The sequence below is a fragment of the Aethalodelphis obliquidens genome, unplaced genomic scaffold, assembly GCF_003676395.1.
Source record: "Aethalodelphis obliquidens isolate GAN/ISIS:26980383/991018 unplaced genomic scaffold, ASM367639v1 scaffold7, whole genome shotgun sequence".
Lineage (NCBI taxonomy): Eukaryota > Metazoa > Chordata > Mammalia > Artiodactyla > Delphinidae > Aethalodelphis > Aethalodelphis obliquidens.
Window position 1 is genome coordinate 13,842,723 of NW_020837951.1, and position 20,374 is coordinate 13,863,096.

Here is a 20,374-nt window from a genome sequence, read left to right on the forward strand (position 1 = left end):
AGCACTGGGAACTATATTCAATATTCTGTAATAAACTTATGGAAAAGAATATGAAAAAAATATGTATATACATGTAACAATCACTTTGCTGTACAGCAGAAACTAACACAGCATTGTAAATCAATAATTCTTCAATAAAATGGATTAAAAAAAAACCTTGCAGGATAGGTATTAGCCCCATTTTCCAGATTGATTGAATCATTCACTCAACATATATATTTAAACACCTGCTGGGTGGCAGGCACAGTGCTAAGTATTGGGGATACAGCCGTAAACAATTCAGAACACAGTCTTTGCCCTCACCGAGCTTCCAGTCTACTGCAAAAGGGACACAGTTAAAATAATTATATACGGAAGTAAAGAACTGCAAAATGTGGTAAGCGCCACAGAGGAAAAATACTGATTGCTAAGAATACATTAAGGGCTTGATGTAGATTAGAGGATTAAAGAAGGCCTCTTTTGGAAAGAACGAGGAAACTGAGGCTGACGGAGGACAGGTACATCTACCCAGTCACTCATCTTTTCAAGTTATTTTCAGGCAGGACTGAGAACAGTCCTGACAGTCTGCAGAGAAAGGGTAGCAACACTGAGTTAAGAGAGGAAGGTCGATTTCACTGGCCAAGCTCTGCCAAATTATCTAGGTGTTTGGTGATTGCTATTTGCTTTAAGAAAGGCAGCCAGGGTTATGGAGAGAGCTCGGATATAGTTGGCTGGAACCACGGGTCTGGCTCCAGTTGACCGACTTATGGTACATGACCTTCGGTGAGGCTTTCCTCTCTCTTGGGCTCAGTTTACTGATCTCAGGTGCATTTGAGCCCTAACGGTAATAAAGGCTCACCAGGTGAGAGATTGGAGAGGGAGAGTCCCTGACCACTAGGCTCATAGGGATGAGCTTCTTCGTTTCAAACTAAGTGTGCAAATTACTGCTTGAGTCAGGATTCTGTAGGTAGGATTTTTCTAAAGCGAGGCAGCACCGGATTATCTGAGTTTCAACTCAAGGTGGAAGATTTTGGGATGCCCAGACCCTATGGTTCGGAGTCATTATTCTAGAAAAGTACAAACCTGGTTAGGTACTCTGCGGGTGCCAAGAGGTGCTGGATTCCCATCTCCCGCTTAAATTAACGGCCCAAGGCCGATTCAGCCCTCAACAAAGATGGCACCTGCCCTGGCCTCGGCCCGAGTGCCCTCACTAAAAATGGCATCCTGCCTCTCTTTCCTTAAGTCTTGCTGGCGCAAGTGCAGACCCCCCGCCCCCCTGCCATTAGTTAAGATGGCGCCCGCCCGCGCTGCCCGGCCGGGCCTCGGCTTCACAGCGCGCTCCTCGGTGACCCCGCCTCGTTTCCGTAGGAAGAAGCGCCGGGAAAGATGGCAGCGGCTGCGGTTTGAATTCCAGCGGCGCCGCCGGAGTCCCAACAAGACCTGGGTTGGAGGGGGCGGGGACCTCGGGAGCCGGGCGGGTCGCGACGGGGGGCAGGAGGGGGGGAGGGAAACCAGTGGCGACGCCGTCAGATACCAACGCCGCCACCTCCTCTGTGTCCATGATGGACTCGGTGTTGGAAGAGGACGTCACCCTCCCCGGGATACGCAGTGGCTGCAGGTGCGGCCTGGCCTTCGGGGGTTCGCGGTAACCAGGCCGGGGTTCCCGCTGATGGGAGTTTGCTCCATCCGAGACTTGGGGTTTGCTCTTTGGGTGTTTGAGGGTTCTGAACGTGGGCAGTATGTGGGATGGGTTTCTTGGGGGGGGAAATCTCTTTGGGGACCCGCCCACTGATACTGAGTGTAGGTTGTTGGGCGGTCCCGACCTGCCCCACGCCCGCCTCTAGCATTTCGGGACATACTTTGAAGAGGCGGTGCGGGACAGGTAAAGGGTTCTCTGAAAGGGTGGGAGATGGGGACCTCTTGGAGTGTGCAGTTAGTGGGGGCTAGTTGAGGGGCGGGGACCTTGAGGGTACTTGATGGTTCATGCTGGTTTGGGGGTTTGCTTTCATTATGGGGAGTGCACTTGGTCTGTCCAGGCTTTGCTTATGGGGTCACATAGTGGCCACCAAAACTCGGGCTATGGAGTGCAGCGGTTAGGAACCTTGGCTGGAGTTGAACAGAACTGGATTCAAATCCAGCCCTTTAAACTAACTAGCTGTATGACCTTGATAAAATGGTTTAATCTACTTTCCCATCTGTAAAAGGAGGCTGGCAGTAATATCCACCCAACAGAGTTGGGGTGAGGATCAAAAGAGAAGATGCCCACCCAGCAATTTGCTTGGCAGGAGTAGTGCCTGCCATATAATCAGTGCTTAAAAAATGATTCGGAGGACTTTCCTGGCGGCCCAGTGGTTAAGACTCGACGACACCAATGCAGGGGGTGCGGGTTTGATCCTTGGTGGGAGAGCTAAGATTCCACATGCCACGGGGCGGGGTCAAAAGATAAAAAAAGAAAAAAGAGATTCGGTGTTGTCACTATCATCATTATCATCATCAACAGTAATACAAATTGGGGAATAATGTCTGAGAGTGGCCTCCCCACGCACCTGTCCCAAGAGGCAGTTGGAGTCCACATTGCTGGTGCGGCAGGGGTCTCTCCTGGTAGGAAGGCCTGACAGAGCCCTGCACTGCTGCAGGGTTGGGGCCCTTTGGTTGTCCTGGGCTCCTGGTTGGGGAGAGGGTAGAAGGTCTCAGAGGTGATCCCTAACTGAGAATCTGCAGTGTTTATCCAGCTCTGCTAGGGACAGGCTGCTGCTTTTAGTCAACAGATCCTAACTGAAATGGTGACATGTTATTTGTTGTGCAAATCTGGACGGTTTTAAGAGTAAAATGGGCACAGTTAATTTATGCCTGAGCAGCAGGCATAAACAGGTCCTGTCTTGGGCAAACCTTGGACAAATGGTTACTCTGTTTATTGAGGACCTACTAGTTATCAGGCACAGAGCAAGGCCCTTTGCAGCTCCTGCATCATGTCCCTTTCTCTTCATCTTTCTGCCACTGCCCCAGTATATCGCATATGACCTCTCATCTGGATTGTCGTGGTTTCCTTTACACCTCTGATAGCCTTTTTTTTTTTTTTTGCGGTATGCGGGCCTCTCACTGTTGTGGCCTCTCCCGTTGCGGAGCACAGGCTCCGGACGCGCAGTCTCAGCGGCCATGGCTCACAGGCCTAGCCGCTCCGCGGCATGTGGGATCTTCCCGGACCGGGGCACGAACCCGTGTCCCCTGCATCGGCAGGCGGACTCTCAACCACTGCGCCACCAGGGAAGCCCTCTGATAGCCTTTTATACTGCAGCTTCAAAGCTCTTTTTAAAATATAAATCTGATTGTCATAGTCTGCTGCTTTACATGTTTAATGCTTTTCATTGCTGTTAAGGTAAAGTCCATTATTATTCTCTCAGACAGCTTTTCACATCTCAGCACCAGTTGGCCAAGCAGTTGGGTTTTGGGACCTAGACCTAACTGGGTTTCAATCCCATTTCTTCCACGTAAGAATCCTGTGACCTTGGGCAAGTCACCCTCTGTGAGCCTCAGTTTTCATTATCTGTAACATGGGTGAGTCTAAAAGGGTTTAGCCTAATGTCTGACTCAGAGTAGCAGCTCAACAGAGCATCAGATATTCTCCTTTCCCTCCTCTCCCTGCCTTTGCTGGTGATCCTGGTGCTGCATACATTCCTGGTAACTAATCTCTTACCCACCTACTTCATACCCTCCCTGGCTCCTCTCTGCCCTCAAGATGAAGTTCTTTAATATGGCTTCTGAGCTCTTTATACTCTGGCGCATCTACCTCACTAACCTCCTGTGCTCCCTCTTCCTTCCCCGTCTCCTCCGCAATCCCGTCACTCTTGCTGGCTGCCAGACTGTTATGAATGATCTGCCTTGTTCTTTCTTACAGCTGGGCCTGTGTACTTGCTGTCCCTGCGGCCTGGATTGCCCCCCCGCCCCTTGCCTTATTATTTTTCAGGTCTCAGTTTAGATGGTACTGCCAGGAAGTCTTCACTGATATCCCCCTATCCCCACCTGGGCCCTCTGTTCTCCTCTAGTCCCCCCGTCACTGACCTGTTCACAGCCCTCATTGACCTCACTGAATTTTTTTGTTTTTTTTTGGCCCCACTACGCCACATGCAGGATCTTAGTTCCCTGACCAGGTATCGAACCCACACCTCCTGCACTGGAAGCTCAGGGTCTTAACCACTGGGATGCCAGCGAAGTCCCATGACTTCACTGAATTTGATTAACTAGTGTGGTCCAGTCAGCATATAATTTGAGCCACGTATGCAATTTAAAACCTTCTAATAACCGCATTAAAAAAGTAAAAAGAGACTGGTGAAATTAATGTTAATAATGTTTTATTTAACCCAGTATTTCCATATATTATCATTCTAACTTGTGAAAAAAATTATTAATGAGATATTTTATCTTCTTTTTGATCTTACTAAGTCCTCGAAGTCCAGTATGTGTTTTACACTTACAGCCCTTCTCAACTTGAATGAGCCACATTTCAGGTGCTCAGTAGGTCCAGGTGGCTGGTGGCTCCTGTACTGGCCGCTGCAGGTATGACTGTTAACTTGTCTGTCTCCCAGATCAGACTCTGACCTATGTGAGAGCAGGGGCTGCATGTTGATCATCTTTGTAACCCGACTTCCTAATGTGGTATCTGGCTCATAGTAGGGGCTCAGTAACCATTTGTTAAATCACTGAATAAACAATGATCTGGTGGGGTGACAGTTTTATCCCCCTTTTACAGGTGAGGACACTAGGGTTCAGAGAGGTGAAATGAACGGTCTGGGGTCCCACAAAAAGTACATGATCGAGCCAGGATTTAAATCCAGGCCTACAGACTCCAAAGCCTGGCTATCAGTACCATGTCTTGCCTTCCAGCCAGTTCTCTGAACCAATTCTGAGGGGATTCTGGGAGGATTTTTTGGAGCTGCTGGTGCTTGAACTGGCCCTCAAAGAGTAGCGGAAACGTCCTGAGAGAGTCAGCTTCTCTGTCAGGTGGTCACAGTGGATGAGAAAAATCCCTGCAGTAAAATCTTTTTATGCTAACATGAGTCCTCTTCTGCCTGCTAACATCCAAGCCCCAGTTTTAGAGACTAGACCAGAGTCCAGTTTGTCCTTGGACTTCCGTTGAATTAGGTCAGTGTGTGTTATTCTCTCCAAACCTGATCACCTGTGGGTGCCCCAAGAGCTCCGGCCCCTGGAGCCTCACCTGAGCTAAGGCCCTTCGTTAGGGCCTGCCTGATGGTGTCGAAAGAACCTGCACTTTGTAGGCAGGATGTCTGCGTCTGCATCCTGCCTCAGCCAGTCACTAGCTGTGCTGCTTGAGTAATTCGCTTCACCCTCCTAATCCTCAGTTTCTCTTCAGTGATAATATCTGTTTTGTTGGGTGACTTTGTGGATGAAGCAAGATTGTATGTATTAAGTACCTAGCACCGACTGGGGAGTACATGAAATGTTGGCTGTTTTTGTTTCACTGTTACCATGTTGTACTGTTTCCTGGACAGAGTCCTCTGTGCCCACACCCCTGGGTTTACCCGTTTGTTTTCATGCCCAGGATTCTGCCTCTCCCTGTGAGCTTCCTAAGGCCTGGCCCAGGCTTGTACATCTATGGGTTCCTCAAGTACATGGCCATTAAGTGCTTGCTGCCCCGTTAGGGGCAGACCAAAAAGACATGTTTCTTATAGCTTTGTACACAGTGTGTACTTTCTCAGGCAAAGAGTGCCTTTATGGATTTTGTAGAAGGAGGTTGAGAAAGAGGATGGTGGAATGAAATTTCTGGTGAAGGCTTGAAAGCTTAATCCAAGGCCGACCTTGGACCAGAGGTACCCCTAGGCTGTGAGGTTTGAGGAGGTGTTCTCCGTCGCCAGTGTTAGCTCAGTGAGTGCAGGCAGCACGTCTGGCTTCTTCCCCACTGTATCTGCCCTAGAACTGTGTCTGGCACATGGTAGAGGCTCAACAAATATTTGTTGAATGAATCAATTTTGTTCAGTCTCCGTTTAAAAAGATAAATACCATGAATATAGGCTCCATATTTAGTAGTAAAATGCTGCTTTGTAATCACTGTGTGAAAAAGTGCACAACAGAGTGTCAACTGATACAGTCTTCGTAGAACACAGTTTGGCGTTAAAAATGTGCCTTGTGGTTTTTTTTTTTAACAGCTTTTTTAACAGATATAAATCTAATTTATATGCTGTAAATTTCACCCATTTGCAATATACTATTCAATGTTTTTTTTTTTTGAGTATATTTACAGAGTTGTGCAGTCATCACCATAATCTTAATTTTAGAACATTTTCATCATCCAAAAAAGAAACCCTGTGCCCATTAACATTCGCTCCCTGTCTTAGCTTGGGCTGCTGTAACAAAAAAACTATAGACTGGGTGACTTATAGACAACAGAAGTTTATTTCTCACAGTTCCAGAGACTGGAAGTCCAGGATCAGGGTGCCAGCATGGTCAGGTTCTAGTGAGGACCCTCTTCCGGGTTGCAGACTACCTATTGGTACTTCTCATTGTATCCTCACATGGTGGAGAGCAGAGAGAGGAAGCAAGAGCTCTGGGAACCCTTAAGGGCACTAATCCCATTCCCAAGGATTCCACCCTCATTACCTCGTCTAGACTTAACTATCTCCCAAAGGCCCACCTCCTAATACCATCACTTGGGGGTGGGTGGGTAGGGTTTCATCATATGAATTCTGGGGGGCCACAAACATTCAGTCTATAACATTCCACATTTCTCCTCCTTCCCCTCCCCCCAGCCCTAGGCAAGCACTATCTACTTTTTGTCTATAGATTTGCCTATTCCGGACATTTCATATAAATGGGATTTTACTATATGTGGTCTTTAGTGAGGTTCATCCATGTTGTAGCATGTGTTAGTATTTCATTCCTTTCTGTGCCTGAATAGTATTCCATTATATACATGTATTGATGCCATATTTTGTTTATTCATTCATTGGTTGATGACATTTGGGTTGTTTCTGCTTTTTTGGCTGTTATGAATAATGTTGCTATAAACACTTATTTGGGTACAAGTTTTTGTGTGGACATAAATTTTTGTTTCTCTGGCAGTAGGGTTGCTGGGTCATATGGTAACGCTGTATGTTTAACATTCTGAGGAACTGCCCAACTCTCTTCCAAGGTGGCTGCACCACCTTACACGCTCACCAGCAGTATATGAGGGTTCTTATTTCTCCATTGCCATGTCAACACTTGTTATTGTTTGTCTTTGCTTATAGCTATCCTTGGGGACGTGACAGGGTATCTCATTGTGGTATTGATTTGCATTTCCCTAATGACTAATGATGTTGAACATTTTTTCATGTGCTTATTAGCCTTTTGTATATTTTCAAATGCTTTGCCCATTAAAAAATGTGAATGTGTTTAGATCCAGCAATTCCACTTCTTGCTATCTATCTGACTAGAGAAATCCTCACACATGTGCACAATGAGACCTGTATGAGGAGATCCAGCATTGTTTGTAAAGGGAACAATTTAGACACATTGAATTACCATCAGGAGACCTGGTAAATACACATCTTTTCTCAAGTGTCTTTCAGACTGTGACTCATTGGCAACTCATGAAACTGAATGTAGTAGGTTGCAACCAGAATTTAAAAAAAAATTGAGTAGAACAGAACAGAAAGAATTTCAAGAATGAAGGGTAATATATTTCCTTCTATGGGTTGGGGTCAATAAAATTTGCAGACACTGCTGTACATTGCTTTGTAGGAGTTAAAAACACTGAGGTAGATCTGTACTGTCATGAAAACATCTTTAGGACACATTAGTGAAGAAAAGATGCTGCATATACAATTACATACATAGGGAAAGGTTTGGAATGTCTTGCTGACAAGAGTGGTTACCTCTTAGGAGGAGACCAAGATGGGAGTGAGTAGTCAAGGAGAACTTGAAACTTGTCTATTTTGTATTTATATATATTTTTCTCTCATTAAGAATACATGACATAGAATGAAAAACAAGTTGTTGAAAGACAGACAAGGCCGTACTTGGTATCGTTGTTTTCTGAATGTGATGTCCAGTCCGTCCACGGCTCTCATAGCACTTTGTCCGTGCAACGTTCCATCCTTGTTGGACCTTGTGTGGATGGACAGTTGTTGGCTGCCACGTACAGGCTCAGGAGATCGCCCCTTTCGGGTGGCGGGGGAGCGAGCTAGGGGGATGAAGTGGCTGGTGAAGCGCAGGTGAGCGTTCATTCATTTACCTGACACATAGTGGACAGGAAGCAGCCACATGGCCGTGCGCTGTGCAGACTCTGGAAGGCCCTGCCTCGATTCATGGGGACCTCGCCACAGCCCCTTGAGGAAGGTGCTGGCGGGGGCCAGGGTGGTGTCGAGGCTAACAGCACGGGCTTTGAAGTCAGGCCAGCTTGGTCTTTCAGCTTATTAACTTTCCTGGGCCTCCCTTTTCCTCATTAAAAAAAAAAATGGCAACATCTAAAAACTACCACCTACCACTGAAGGGCTGTGGTGAGTAGTCGGCGGGAGGCTGCTTGTCGCTGAGCGTGGGGTCTGTTCAGCGCGGTGCCCCTGCAGGGTAGTGGTTACGCTTATGCTGTGTTTTGCATGCGAGGAAACTGGCCCTGACTATGTGCCCCATTGAGTAGGCGCTTTGGGCAGCCCGGACGCTGGTTAGCGAGTGTCAAGGACACGGAGACACCGGGATTTTGGTCTCAGCTTTACTACCAACCACTTGTGATTTTTTTTTTTTTTTTTTTTCCCCCCGGCGCACGGGCCTCTCACTGTTGTGGCCTTTCCCGTTGCGGAGCACAGGCTCCGGACACGCAGGCTCAGCGGCCATGGCTCACGGGCCCAGCTGCTCCGTGGCATGTGGGATCTTCCCAGACCGGGGCACGAACCCGTGTCCCCTGCATCGGCAGGCGGACTCTCAACCACTGCACCACCAGGGAAGCCCCCGCTTGTGATTTTGAGCAAATATGTTCCTTCCCTTTCTGAGCCTTAGTGTCCCCCATCCATACCATGACGAAATCATGTCTAAACCCTTTTCCTTTGCTTGCCTAGTTTTGACTACAGGTGGGGCCCCATGAAGCCCCAACTTTAGTTCTCAGGCCTAGAGTGAATGATCAGAATGGGATACAAAAAGGTGAATTCTTAAAGGTGGAGGTGTGGCTGGAACTGACTGAGACTGCTCATGACAGAGGTTCATGGCATTTAAAAAGTGGGCAGGTAAAGTCCAAATGGAAATTTGGCAGGAACCAGGCCGGAATTGCTGCATTAAATAGTGGTTTCTTCTCAGTTGTGGTGTCAAATGTCATTTTTCAGACTTCGCTGGTTGCCTGTTGGAAATTTGCCTAAGACCAAATTCTTTGGCTTTGCCTGCCACGTGGTCTACAACGGTGATTGACCTTGGCTTGAGTAACTGATGGGCCGTTTCCTCCAATAGTAGTAAATTAATGGCCGTGGTGGAGAGAACCCCAGACTTGGGAATGTAGAGACCAGACTGTAGGCTAAGCTTGACCAGTAACCTGGTTTGTGATCTTGGGCCACTGGGCCACCATCTGCAAAGGGTGGTGATCGAACTTGATTTTAATTTTTACAATTCAGTTTAGAAAATGGAGTTTGTCCTTCTCGTGATACTTATTGGAGGAAATTGAGAATTGTAAAATTAAAAAGGAGGAAAATATCTCTCATTTCCCTGCAAATTATGATTTTTAATATTTCAGTTGTCTTGTTATATATATTTAAAGCCCACCTAGTTTCCAAGAAGGATTTGAGGTGTCTTTAGTGTACATGTATTTTGTTTTTCAATAATTGAAGGCGTATTCTACTTAGGTTTTTTTTTTTTTTCCAGTTATCCTCAGAGCAGACACTTTTAATGTAATCATTTTCTTGATGTTGGAATTTTACGACATCCAGTTTTTGGCTTGGTTCTGATCTTGAAGGTTCATTCCAACACCAGAGTTTGGTTATCAGGCAAAATTGTCCTAGGAACAGAATGGAAAGAGCAAATTGCCAAGAAGTCAAGCTGCACGTCCATCACCTCTTAGTTTACAGCTTGGGACGGGGAAGCATTATTGGGGGTTAGACATAAAGGGCTCGGATTCTGGCCTTGGTTCTCTGCTTAACTGCCGTGAGACTGAGGAGGCTGCTGAAATTATCTGGGCTTTAGCACCTTCCTTTGAGAAATGCATAGACCCTCAGGGGATTGGGCAGTTCTCATGATGGTAAATCTTTTGTAAGTTACAGAGCATTGTATGTTTCAAGGTGACGGGGTGTTTTGCTCCCATTTATGGAATACTCACCATATACGCCAGGTACTTGCCGGACACTTGTTGTCTCATTTAATTGCCAGTTGCTCTATCAAGTAGCTGCTGTTCTCCTTTTACAGACGGAGGAAGCGAGGCTGGGAGAGGTATGTGGCAGAGCCTAGAACAGAATCCAGGGAGGTGTGTTTCGTGTTGAACCACACCTCCTATTATGGTTTAGTTTTCTGTCAGTGTCTCCAGATCCTCACTGAACCTGTTTTTATAATTCAGCCAGTAAAACTTCTTGAATCAGTGAGTTTTGCATTTTTGTTTGATATTCTTAAAGCATCCGAATTGGTGCCTGATTCTTGGAAGCTTAGTTTTTGGTTGTGATAGGCATATTAATAATGATAATAATAGTAATGACAAAAACAACGCTAGATGCCTTTTAGCGAGCACTTACTGTGTGCTGAGTGTTTATATATCGATACATTAACTCATTTAATCTTTACAGGTAGAGGGTGGTATCCCCATGTAACGAATTAACAAAGTAAGACTCAGGGACATCAGTAGCTTATATTTGGCATGGTGCCTCTGCACCTAGCCCATCTGTGGCCCACAGAACCCTTGACGTGTGAATGAATGATTGACCTTACTCACTTGTTAAGTGTTAGAGCCAGACCTCTGCCCCAAAGCCTGAGTTCTTAACCTCTGCACTGCATGCCTCACAGGTAGCTGGCTGGCTGTGACCTGATGACGGACAGTCCGTCTGATAGTCTCTGCTGTTCAAACACTGACTCTTCTTTTATCACACGTGTTCTCTCCTAGTGGCCTTGTTCCCAATTTACCAGATGACCTGGATGGCATCAGCCCCATTGCTGGTTTGGGAAATGGTGGTAAGTACACAAAGTAAGAACAAGGGAAGTAGACGTGAGGCCACGAGGGCCTTCAGGCCTTGAGCCTGGGCCTGAGCTTTGATGGTTCCAGGGCCCAGCGCTAGCCTGGAATGGCTTGGTGCTCCCAGGAGGTACACAGTATTTTGTATACATATTGACCTGCTACTTAGTCCTTTCATAAACACTGGACTAGAGGAATTGATGTCCTTTGGGCCATATTTCATGAGTTTCATTTCTTGCTACCACGCTTATAGGGGTTCAGCCAGTGTTTGCTGAACTGAATGACCAGTGGAGGCTGGACGTTGAATCGGTGACTCCGTCAGGTTCGGAGGATCTGTTGGTCCCTGCTGCCGAGTGGCTGGAGGCCCCTGAGGGCTGCTGTCCAAACTTCAGTGTGCAGAGGCCTTCCTGGCAGGCTGCTGGATTCCAGTTGCCCGCTGAGGCCCAGCATTCCTACACGGGCCTGCCCTTTGGAGACAAATAGTTGGTTAGACCACAGGAGGCAGCGCTGAGGAAATAGGCAGTCTGCTGTGTTGAAGCTGGACCATGAGGAGACTTTCTGTTTTGCAGTTTGGGTTTTGCTAAGCGCTCTTCATAATTTTTGTTTCCGAAAAAAGTGGATGCTATCCTAAGTATCTGTGGGAAGTGCTAATAATTTGCCACGTTGAAATATCTTAGAGATATTTTGACTTGTTCCCCCCCACCCCAGAATGATGAGATTATGTGCAAAAGGAAGAAGGTTTTAGAGCAGACAATGATGTAAGTTTCACAAGGTTTATAACTTACAGGCCACCCTCAGGTTTTCCTTTAGAACCTATTAACTTTTACTTCAAACATACAGTCCCGCAGTTCCGGTTTCTCTTTTTCCTGCCCAGGCAGTTAGGAGCAGAAAATTCATAGGCCGCCTCCTCAATTCAGCCCACGTTATACATCTGCTTCACGCCAGGCTCTGGGCTCAGTGCTGGGATTCCGATCATGGTTCCCATCAAGCCTAGAGGGCAGACAGCTAAAGAATGATCAGGACAGATCACACAGTCAGTGTAACGAGCGAAGAAGTGAAAGGAGCTGGGAGAGGGGATGAGAAGGAGATTTACCCTCAGATGAAGGAGGGGGGGTGGGCCGGAGTTTCCCAAGAAGCTGAACTGGAGCCAAGACTTGAAGAATGAGTGGGACCTAGGTGGGGACACAGATACAGGTGACAGAGCACAGCCCGTCTGAGAAACAGGAAGGCAACCCGCGTGCCCCCGGTCTGGCGCACGGGGCTCCGCACGGTCCCCCACTGCCCCGCTCCTGAGCCGCTTGTCGGCTGAATGCTGAGCGCCATGCCCGCTCCCTCCTCTGGGCCTTTGTCCTCATCTGCCTGCTGCCTACCTGAGTCTTTATGACACAGCTCAAGCCCACCGCCTCCTTGGCTCTCCCTAGGCTGCCTTAGGTGTGCTTTCCTCTCTGAACCGTATGTATTTCACTGCATTTCGTTTCATCTGTTCCCGTTGGCTACTTAACAAGTACCCAGAGTCAGACCCCTTCTCACCCTCCCTCCCTGGTCTAAGCCATCAGGACCTCTGGCCTGGATTCTCCCAGTGTTCTCCTAACTGATCTCCTTGTTTCTCTCAAAGCGCCTTTTAATCTGTTCTCAGCGAGGCAGGCAGAGGGAGCCTGTGGAAACCCAAGTCCCATAACGCTGCTCCTGAGCTCAGAATCCTCGGCGTCCTGAGAGGAGCCAGTGAGGCCATACCCAGCCCGTCCGCCAGCGCCTGGCTCACCCACCTGGCTCACCCACATATGCCCCTTTATTGCTCTCGCGTCCATCGGCCTCGTGGCTGGTCCTCAGATCCACTGGGCATCTCCCACCCCAGGCCTTTCCCCTGTGCCTTCTCCGAGTTTGCCCAGAGGTCACCTCCGCAGTGAGCCGTTCCTGAATTTAACCACCTTATTCGAAACTGCAAGTCCTCACCCCCCCCTTGCTGTTGGTATTTCCTGTCCTCGCCCACTGTATTTTTCTCCGTAGCATTTATCACCTTTGAACATACTCTGTAACTACCTATTGTTTTGTTTATTGTCTGTCTCCTCTTTCTAGACTGTCAGCTCCTTCTGTTTGTTTTGTTTCTAGATGGTGCCAAGCAGAGAGTAGCCCCTCAGTGCATTCTTGTGGGAAGAGTGAATTCATTCATTCACTCAGCACACATTTCCTCAACACCTGAAAAGCGCCACGCACTTGTGCAGCGTGGAGCAGTTTGCTTACATCTCCGTCTTGCCCACGGGATCGGGATCCTCTTGGGTGCAGGATCAATGTCTCTCTCACCGTTGCTTCCCCAGCACCTCGCGTGGTGCTTGGCGCCGAGGAGGGGTGTAATACATGTTTGTTGAATTAAAGAAGCTGTGGAAAGATTTGGGTACTGGCAAAGTCTTGAATCACTCTGAAGCAGGATTTGCCAGTTTCTGACCCACTGCCTGCTTTTGAAAATAAACTTTTATTGGATCACAGCTTCTTTGTTTTTGAACTGTCCACGGCTATTTTTGTGTTGAGTGGTTGTGACGGATTTGAGGCTTTGTGTATGGCCTGCAAAGCCTAAAATGTTTACTGTCTGGCATTGTAAGAAAAAGTTTGCCAACCCCTGCTGTCAAGTCAGTCAGACATGGTTTGTTTTAATTGCTGACACGTGAAGATGATATCCTGTTCAGCAAAATAATTTTATGACAAGCAGTAAGGAAGTACATAGCGGGGCAGTTCTCCTTTGTTTGCCCCATGTATTCTTCGGATTCATCTTCTGACATTTACGTTGTTACATTGGGGCTAGTTCAAGTAGTTCGTAAATATTTGAAATACAGTGGCTTCGAGCTTTCTGTAGACTCAAATCACAAGACAGAATATATCGTGGAAGCTAGTCATTTTTATTTTTCTTCCCTAAGGGGGATGCTGGGCAGTCTGCATACCGTGACGTTTTCCTGTGTCTGTTTTACCTTTTTATAGCGCTCCCACATGTGTCGGAAGAAATGGTGTCTCCCACCAGAGCCCGGAACATGAAGGACTTTGAAAACGTAAGTGGAGATACCAAATTACCATCCCTCACAAATCACGTCTGCAGCCACTGTCCAGCCAGACCCAGGAGGGAGCTGTATTTCTTAAGAAGCATCCAGACTGGATAAGGCCAGGGTTGGGAGGAATGCCAGAGCTCGTGGGTGCTCTCTGGGTGACCTTCACATTCCTACACAGACGGCCCTTTGTACACAGGCCAGTTACGGGTTCCAACAGGATCAGTGGTTTCCAGCCTTGGGGAGTTTGGTGTATTTCTGGTGTCCCAAATAAGAGGATGTCACCATGTAGCACAGCTGAGAGGCACTAACATGTATTAAGGGCTTTCCTGTGATGTAAGCCGTGTTATTTATGGTCCCCATTGAATCCTCACTGTGACGGAGGTATTTTGTATCATCCGCATTTTACAGGTAAAGAATCTTAAGACTAGGGGAGGCTCGCTTACGGTCACATCATACTTGAGTGACAGAGCTGGGATTTGAATCCAGGTTTTTAATGACTCCAAAGCCGTTATTCTTTTTGCTGCACTGTGTGGCCTCCTTGCATTTTGCAGGCTGCATCTTTGTTGCTGTCGAATGAAACATGAGCGGCCTGTTCCCACTGCTGTGTGGTGATTGTCTGAGAATGGATTGCTCAGTGATGGAGTTGGCTTCAGTGCTTACTGTCTTCCAGCATTGTGTGTTTCATTTGTTAGTGGACGGGGTTTGTTGTCAAGTAACAGGAAAAGAAGGTTATTTTCCCAATTCCAGTTCTCCTTAACAAGTTACCTGCTCAACGCTCTCATTTGTCATGGGAAGATCTAGACTCTTCTTCATTTGTAACCAAATGAAATCCATACCGTGCAGGACACGGGAGATATTTATCAGAGAGAAGATGGAGGACACAGAGGGAAGGACATACCACCATCATGTTTCTCTCTCTCCAGTCGTCTCTCCTGAAAAGAGTGGTACTGTCTCTGGATTTAATTTAGAATACTCATTACTGCTATCAGTTATCTGCAAACCACCAGTGACCAATTGAAGAAATGACTTGTCAGATCTCTAATGGAAACAAGTAATTTCTGAGCTTTGAGTTGTTACAATTTCAACTCTACAACCCGATCTATGCTGTGGGGCCTGGGGCCTGAAACAGATGAGATTTGATTATTCCACATCGTGTATAATTAAAATGTGCTCTACTGTTAAATGGTTGCTCCTGCTTTATCATAAGAGTAATAACAGCTACTGTTCATTGAGCTCTTGCTCTGAGCTGGGAACTTGAAGCGGTAAGCTCTTCATATATATTACTTTAACATTGAAGCAGCTCTGCAAGATACAGAGTTATTTAAGTTTTGAAGGGCACAGTTTTGATTTTTATTTCTAGATGGAAAAATTTAACAGAATCTCAGAATTTTGGCTTCACGTTTTGTTGTCTGCCTTTAGAACTGGGAGAAATCTCTGAATTGAATCCAACCCTCTTTATTATACGTAGGAGAAACAGAGGCTGAGGGATGCAACATGGCAAAGCTGTTTTCAGAGGCAGTCTGTGCTGCCTGAGGACCACGGCCTCTGGAGCCAGACTGCCTGCTCATCCACTTCTGCTGGGTGACCTTGGGCCAGTCACTTAACCTCTCTGTACTTTCTTTGTCTTTAAAATGGACATGTTACAAGTTCCTACTTCATAGGGCTGTTGTGTGGATTCATGAGTAAATATATGTGAAACACACATGCCTAGCACAGAGTTCATTTTGTGTGTTACCTATTTCTCCTTCTTACTGTTCTATTTATTGTTGTTATTTTTGTCTACTCTGCCATGTGATTCACGTTTCCCTTGCTCAGATGTGTTCTTGATGACCCAAATACTGATTTTCTTAAAGGTGAGGGAGAGCCTTCTCTGCCAGTATGTTTTAGGATTTATGTTTTTTCTTCATGACTGTGGTCCTTTGGCTGCTGTTAGGTTTTTTATGGCATTGATATTTTTTATTGTAGCGTTTTCAAGAGCAAATTCTGCAGTTGAAATTGAAATGACCACACTGTTCTCAGTGTCTCGCTTTCAGGTCTTTATAAAACACTGAACATTTTCCTCTGGCCTGAGCTAGTAAATGCGTGATCTCTGTGTTGGATGCTCATAGGAGATGCTCTTGGCGTCTGATGCTAATTTTAAAGTCCGCGTGCATGTTAAAGAGGGGACTAGAATACTTTTGATTTAAAGGGGAAACTCGTGGTTTCTTTTATTCTAGTCTTAGATGACAGATATCTGAACATCAGAGTCTACTAGCAAGGGTCTAGCAAAATACGGGCCTCCTGGTTTTGCTTAGAGTTTATCCATTCATCAGTGAATATTTTCAAATATATGTCCTGTGCCAGGCTGTGCCAGGGGCTAGGGAATTGGCAGTAAATTAAGACCCTGTAAGTCTCCCTGTCAAGAGGCTCGCAGTCTAGTTAGGGAGATGGATAGGAAAATACTGCAGTGCTAGGGGTTAAGTACGGGGTGCTCTGGGGCACAGAGCAGGGGCCCCGAACCTGGCCTAGGGGACTTAGGGCAGCCTCCCTGGAGGAGGGTCATCAGGAAAAGTCGGGATTAGGGTTAGCCAAGATGAGAGGACTGAGAGAGCACCCCAGGCACAAGGGCTCACATGTGACGACGTAGAGAGAGGCATGATGGCGTGTGAGGAGGTTGGGAATCTAAGTTCCCTTTGGCTGGAAGGAGGCGGTAGGATGGAGGGCCTGAGAGAAGTGAGGCCACTGAAGCAGGCAGGGGTCAGATTCTGCAGGCTCCTGTATGCTACACTGCTTCTTTTTAGTTTTTTCCTGGAGATGAAGGGGAGCCAGTGGTGGATTTTAATCTGGGGAGGGAAGTGACCGGAATCCTGCTTCAAAAGATCGGCCAGGCTGGTGACTACATGGACGGAGGAGGGAGCGAGGCTGGTGGCGCTGTGATGGGTTGAAAGACTACAGTGAGTTGTGGTCGGGGGGAGGGATGATGCCTGAGCTAAGGGGAGGGGTCCGGAGGTGTTGGGAAGAAAGTCTGCCGGCATTGTCGACTCACCCAGGCCCTACATCTGACACACGGGGACTCAAGCCCAGAGAGGCAGAGGGACTTCTTTGGGTTCTGACCGCAGGCCTCTGGCACAGGAGGTCTTTCTGTTACACTCTGAGGCCTCTTCTGACATGTAAAAGCCACACGCCTTCTTGTGGGCCTTTAAACTGGTGACCCATTGTCTAGTGCCCTCGTCAGCTGAGGTGTAATCACCCGCACGGCAGGCCTTACAGCAGGAGGTTGGCAGATTAGTTAGCAGATTAGTTGGCAGATCAGTTATCAGTCTGGTCTTCAGTGGGAGCCTTTCTAGCTCCCCACTATAGTGGGGAGCTCCCCGGACCAGAGGAGGATTGGCTGAGATGTTTTTGTAAAGGAATGTGCTTACCTGGTGTGATCTGTTTCAGAGACTGCAGTTTCTCTCTCTCTGTCTCTCTCTCCCTTTGTTTCTTTCAAAATGTTTTGAGCAAGTGGGGAGACCCAGAATCTGGTTCATCGTGTCCAGTCCGGGTAGCTATCTTTTTTCTTTTTTTTGCGGTACGCGGGCCTCTCACTGTTGTGGCCTCTCCCGTTGGGGAGCACAGGCTCCGGACGCGCAGGCTCAGCGGCCGTGGCTCACGGGCCCAGCTGCTCCGCGGCATGTGGGATCCTCCCGGACTGGGGCACGAACCCGTATCCCCTGCATCAGCAGGTGGACTCTCAACCACTGCGCCACCAGGGAAGCCCCGGGTAGCTATCTTTATCCGTATGTAGAAGCGTTTAATTCTGGCTTTTACTGTGACAGAGAGTGACACGTGTAGCTTTCCACGTCTGTTGATACAAGTGGCTAGTATTATTTAATGACTGTCCTAAGTTCATAAAGACTTGTTTTCAAAGGGATGGATTGAACCATAATTTACGTAATCTCTTCCTGTGCGACGTTCAGATTGTTTCTAATTCTTCACTATTATAAACAAAGCTGTGGTGAATATCCTGGTGCATGCGTCTTTGTACAGTTATGTGGTTATTTCCTGAGGATAGACTCTGCTGCTCTTGTTTCAAATCCACCTGCCCTGAGGTGCTGGTGTTCTCGTTTCAAGGCCCTTACTCCTTTTTGTTGAAAAGTCTTGGTCTGAGCCGAGGCAGTTGGTCAAGTTTAATGTTTTATCTGTGGTATGGCCAGGAGATTTGCATCTTCAGATTTGCTCTGTAACCTCCCTGTGGTGGGTTACTTCCTCACGGAGAATAGCCCCCTTCACTCTCCAGCCCCACCCGGTCTGCACGGCCCTTGAAGCTTCAGAAGCACGGTGGTACGGGGACATGACACGCACTTGGAGATGACCAGAATTGGGTTTTAGGTCTTGGCCCTGTCACTAACTGACCTGGGGGCTGATACGGTCTTTCATTCAGAATTGTCATGGGGGTTATATGAGTTCTGGTGTGGAAAGCACCTAGCGTGATGCCTGGCACGCAGTGGGTGCCCAGTGCCTGCTGGTGTGCCCCCTGATCTGAGGCTCCTATCACAGGCCCCTCGGTTCTGCCCCATCAGTTGTCAGTTTCGGCTGATCCTTCTGGGATGTTTCTTTGGCTTTGGAATGAAATTCCTAACTTCTTGCCACGGTCCCTGACACCCTGCGCTGTGTCATCGGTGGTACGCTTTGTGCTGCAGCCCGCAGGCTGCTCTCAGCCCGCAGTTGGGCCTTCCCACGTCTCCTCCCTCTGCTAGGACCGCCCTTTCTCCTCCTCCCGAGGGGCAGGCCCCTTGACCTTCACGTCTCAGCCTTGATGTGACCTTGTTCGAGAGGCCGTCCCTCACCCCCTTCCCCAGCTCGCTCGGGACCCAGCCGGCCCTCGGGGCCCAGTCTTTCCCACCCTGAGTCCCATGACTGTCTGTAATGGTGTATTTTATTGGTGTGGGTGCTTAACACGTGTCTCCTCTGCTTCGTCCCTAGTGCTCAGCACCGAACTGAACAAGATGGTAGTCACTTAATAAATTCTTGTTGATGAGATGAATTTGTGACCTTGTATAAGATACTAAAGCTGTAAACTTTGGTTGCCTTATCTGTGAAATGGGAAAAGTAATGCTTAACTCCTAGGGCCGTGGTGAGGATGAAGTAACATATGCCAGGACAGTGCCTGGTATCCCGGGTCTTAAGCAGATGAGGGTGGCTGCCACGTTCTTGTGAATCAAGTGGCTGGAGCAGTGTAGCAGCAGGGAGGGAGCACGCAGACGCCCCAGTCTTAGGAGAGCAGGCAGTGATGAGGGCGAGGGGAGGCTGAGAAGGAGAACAGGGACGCCTTTAGAACCAGGCAGGAGAGCAAGAATCACGTGGGGTGCAGGCCGGTGGACGTGGTTGAGGCCAAGTCTGGAGCTGACAGAGTGGGTGTCGCCGCCACCCTGGGGTGCTGGCTCTGCAGGAGATGGGGCCTGTCAGTGCCTGGGGCCTTGGGAATCAAGTTGGGCTTCTGGCTGTGGGATGTCTGTGCTCCGTGCAGAGGTTCACTTGTGTGGTAGGATGGCCTCCTGTGTGTTGGATCGAATGCTGTGAGTTCTCGGACCTCTGCACGTCCCAGCCATGCCTTCCAAAGACCTGGCCAGATGGCGGGCTGGGCAGTGTAAATTTTTACAATTTTTTTTTTTTTTTTTTATGAAGCAAAACTCAACTTTTATTTGTAACTTTTTACAAGTAACAAGTTAAAAGATTTGTGGAAATGATCCAAAGTGATGAATTTTGTCTATAAATGTGGTCCAAAAAAATGATGTTGCAATTTTATTGCTATTTCCTAAAATGACATAATGTTCAAAACCCACTATTGTAAAATTATTTTTGTGTGAACGCTTTTTTCTCTTTTGTAATTTTAAGCAAGCTACTATAGGTTTTAAAATTTTCAAACAGTGACATACAACTTAAGCATTACACAATAACAGGAAATCTTTACAATCTTTTTGAAGGCCATTTGAAAAGAGATTTTGATGGTCATACAAATAATATTACTCTTGAGCCCGATAATCCATTTTGGGAAAATTTGTCCTGAGGAGACAACTCAGTGGAAGGAAGAAAGCTCTGGGCATGACGGTGTTTGTTGCCACATTGTACGTAATTGGGAAAAATTGGGAACAAGGGAATTATATTTTACGTTTGTTATCTCTTTGGCTTATTGCAACAAGCTTGTGATGAAGGTATTTCACAGGTGAGGAAGTGGAGGTTGGAGAGATTAATGACTTGCCCATGAGTTTAGCGT

General features: G+C 47.4%; 1 protein-coding gene across 7 annotated transcripts in view; it reads left to right on the forward strand.

Moving 5' to 3' along the window:
* Positions 1 to 1,329: 1,329 nt before the first annotated feature.
* The window catches only part of CDK5RAP2 (CDK5 regulatory subunit associated protein 2), a 181,970-nt gene continuing 162,925 nt past the window's right edge, over positions 1,330 to 20,374 (forward strand). For 4 of the 7 annotated variants that reach the window (XM_027105051.1, XM_027105053.1, XM_027105052.1 and 1 more), the window contains exons 1-3: positions 1,370 to 1,597; positions 11,036 to 11,103; positions 14,075 to 14,142. In XM_027105051.1, the coding sequence (XP_026960852.1) occupies positions 1,539 to 1,597; positions 11,036 to 11,103; positions 14,075 to 14,142 (195 nt within the window). In that variant the 5' untranslated portion in view covers positions 1,370 to 1,538. Of the gene's footprint in view, positions 1,598 to 4,513; positions 4,534 to 11,035; positions 11,104 to 14,074; positions 14,143 to 20,374 lie in introns of those variants that run through there. The other 3 variants (XM_027105057.1, XM_027105054.1, XM_027105055.1) reach the window with 3 other exon arrangements.